Below are 3,190 nucleotides of genomic sequence, written 5' to 3'. Positions count from 1 at the left end.
ATTTTATTTTTTTTTTTCTTTTCCGTTTTAACAATGTAGTTTTAATTGTTAAAGATCATTGCTGATTTTCTACAAGCTTTGTATTGTTACATTTTCAGAATCAACCAGTTTGTGAGTTGTCCAAAAGGCTAGTTTAGTTGGTCCTGTGAAAACTCTTTACAATTAGGCTAGTGTATGTTAGTTATGTTAGGCTGGTTATATATTACATTTAATTTAATTTTATTTAATTTAATGTTATTTAATTGAAAACTCTTTACAATTAGGCTAGTGTATGTTAGTTATGTTAGGCTGGTTATATATTACATTTAATTTAATTTTATTTAATTTAATGTTATTTAATTAAATTTTATTTTATTTTATTTCAATTTTATTTAAATTTAATTTATTTTTTATTTTTATTTTATTTTTTCTTTCCCGTTTTAACAATGTAGTTTTAATTGTTAAAGATCATTGCTGATTTTCTACAAGCTTTGTATTGTTACATTTTCAGAATCAACCAGTTTGTGAGTTAGGCTGGTTATATATTACATTTATTTTATTTGATTGAATTAGTGTTGAATTGTTTTAATAATGTAGTTTTAATTGTTCAAGAACAACTTTGTCAAATTTCAACCAGCTTTGTATTGTTACAATGTTGGTAGTGTATGTAAATGAACAATGTGTACTTATTTGTTGTTGTTGTTGTAATCTGCCTCCAGAGATCCCTGTTTTGTTTTTTTGGCGAAAGTCCACAAAAAGTGTCATCTAGCTGTCTTAAGTCCTGGTTAAATAATCATCTTTTAAATAATTTTTTATAGCAATGTTATATATTTGTTATATTCATATATTTGATAAATTATTATGATGTTATATATTATATTGTTTAGTAAATATGTATTTTTTGTTTGAATAATAAAGTAAATAAATTAATATTTTTATAACAATATAAAATGTTATAGATTTATTGCTATATATTTTAAATTATTTTTTTTATAAATTACTTTTTCGATTTATGTAAATTTGTCATGAATAATAATATATGAATTTATATTATCCTTAATGTAAATCCACAAGTCAAAATTATATCATAAATTAGTTGCTTTAAATAAAACTACCTTTAATTTAAATATTAACATTGCTATTAAAGATTAGATAAACCGACTAGTCATCTTGATCTGTAATTAACTAGTTGCTTGTTGGTCAATTAGTCAACCATGCATTTCTGCGCCCGTCTCTGCAGGGACAGCACCGAGGAGCTCATGGAGCTGTCTGAGGAGGAGCGCAATGAACTGATGAAGAAGGAGAGCAGCCGCCTGCTGAAGACGGGCCACCGGGTCAGCTACTCCCCCCGCAAAGAGAAGGCCCTCAAAATTTACTTAGACGGAGGGCCCACCAAAGACCCTGGACAGGACTGAGAGGGGGAGGAAACTATCCTTCCCTATTTTCTATCTGGCCTGCCAGCTGCAGTGTAGTGCTGCCTCTCCAGCGACCCTGGCATTTGGGCCCCACGTTGAATCAACGTCACCAGTGCTGTCCGGCTGACGCTCTCTTCTTTGAGCTCCAGAACGTATAGTGTGGCTCAGAGTACTATTGTGCACCATAGTTTATTGTACTGTAAAGTTTAAAGGGAAGTGCAAAAGCTATTTCAAGTTCAATATTATTCAGATAAATCAATTTAATAATACAGAGACGGGTGCACTCGTTAGAGGAAAGGGGGCAGTTTGGGAGAGATATTTTATGGCCCTCTTCATTTCTTTCGTCTGTTTGCACTCTCAGTGCACCATCTCCATTGATTTTCGTCCCGTCGTTCTGCATTTGCTGTTTGTCCATCACTCACTCTCTGATTTTGAGATGCGATCGAACGCATCGAATTCTCACGTTCTCGACGTCCATCATCCTGAGTCTATTCAGCACTCGAGCACAGCGCGTAACGTATCCAGCCACCTCCGAACGCCCGCAGGGGTGACGGCACTACTCATCTTCCATTGCGTAGAGCTCTTTGATCTACACTTTCACTTGAAGTTTTGGGTATGATGCTCTCACCTGAATATTATTATAGATTATCTCTCCTTTTGTTTATTTAACATAGTTGTGAAATTAAATGCTTCTTTTCTGGCTGAAGAGGTTCTATTCTTGCAGTTCATGCTTCCTTTTGTGTGTGGGTGTCGCCCACTGACTGCTGAAGCTCCGCCCACTTTGTAGGGAGCTCCGCCCTCCTCCTCTCACTACACTTCCTACTGGGGCTAGTGACACTGGTACCTATGAATTTGCAAGCCTTTAAGAGTAGGGCGATATGAATCAAGTAGTGCGCTTCGTTCACCCGATTCATTTTTTTGTTTTTGTTTTGTTTTTTCTTGTAAATTATTTCCCTACAGACTGATGACGACGTTAGGTCTTGTGAGTGACTTTTAATGGCACGTGTTTTAATTTTTTGATCTGTACTCGGCTTTTCTTTTTCCATTTAGACATGTCCTGTGTTCTTTTTCGTTTTTTGTTTTTATTTCTGCACAATGTGAACAGAGCCTGTGGGTTCGGATGTGGCAGGTTTGCGTGTGTGCATGCGTGGAAATGCTTCTCGCTACTGTTTTCGCATAGCTGGAAAGCGGAGGGTGCGTACGCCCCACTGGAGGAGCGCCAGTGTCGGAGCTTGACTGAACCTCTGCGGGTTCCTGGGCTCCTAATGCTGCCAGAAGCTGTTCACAATAGACATGCCAATACTGAAATAAAAAGCAACAATCAATCTCTGTCTGCCTGCTTCCAGGTTGACGTATACGAAGAGCTCATATTTTAAAGAAGAATATGATCTGCTATTTTATGGGGTTATATAAGGAATCAAATTTTGCTTGATTTTATGAAATTATACAAAAAATGATATAAAACTATATTAGCATACTATAACATACAAAACATTAAGATGTCTTTAAAAGGGATAGTTCACACAAAAATGAAATTTTTTTCATCATTTACTCACCCTCAAGTTTACTCACCCAGAAGAGTTTTTCTTCTGTTGAACGTAAAAAGATATTTTGAACAATGTTGGTTACCAACGGTGCTGGGGGTAACGCATTTCAGGTAACGCGAGTTACGTAATCAGATTACTTATCAGATAACTAGTAAAGTAACGCATTACTTTTTAATTTACAAGAGAATATCCGAGTTACTTTTTCAAATAAGTAACGCAAGTTACTTTTTTTATTTTCAAATTTATTGA

At 35.2% G+C, this 3,190-nt stretch overlaps 1 protein-coding gene across 1 annotated transcript in view; it reads left to right on the top strand.

Annotated features, from left to right (window-relative positions):
* LOC107654350 (ubiquitin carboxyl-terminal hydrolase 47-like) overlaps positions 1–2,409 on the top strand; it is a 42,681-nt gene extending 40,272 nt beyond the window's left edge. Inside the window, exon 28 of the mRNA XM_016441392.1 lies at positions 1,220–2,409. Coding sequence (XP_016296878.1) covers positions 1,220–1,394 — 175 coding nt within the window. The 3' untranslated portion in view covers positions 1,395–2,409. The remainder of the gene's footprint in view (positions 1–1,219) is intronic.
* Positions 2,410–3,190: the final 781 nt, after the last annotated feature.

Source organism: Sinocyclocheilus anshuiensis, unplaced genomic scaffold, assembly GCF_001515605.1.
Source record: "Sinocyclocheilus anshuiensis isolate Anshui unplaced genomic scaffold, SAMN03320099.WGS_v1.1 scaffold747, whole genome shotgun sequence".
Lineage (NCBI taxonomy): Eukaryota > Metazoa > Chordata > Actinopteri > Cypriniformes > Cyprinidae > Sinocyclocheilus > Sinocyclocheilus anshuiensis.
This window is presented reverse-complemented; position numbering and strand designations above follow the sequence as displayed.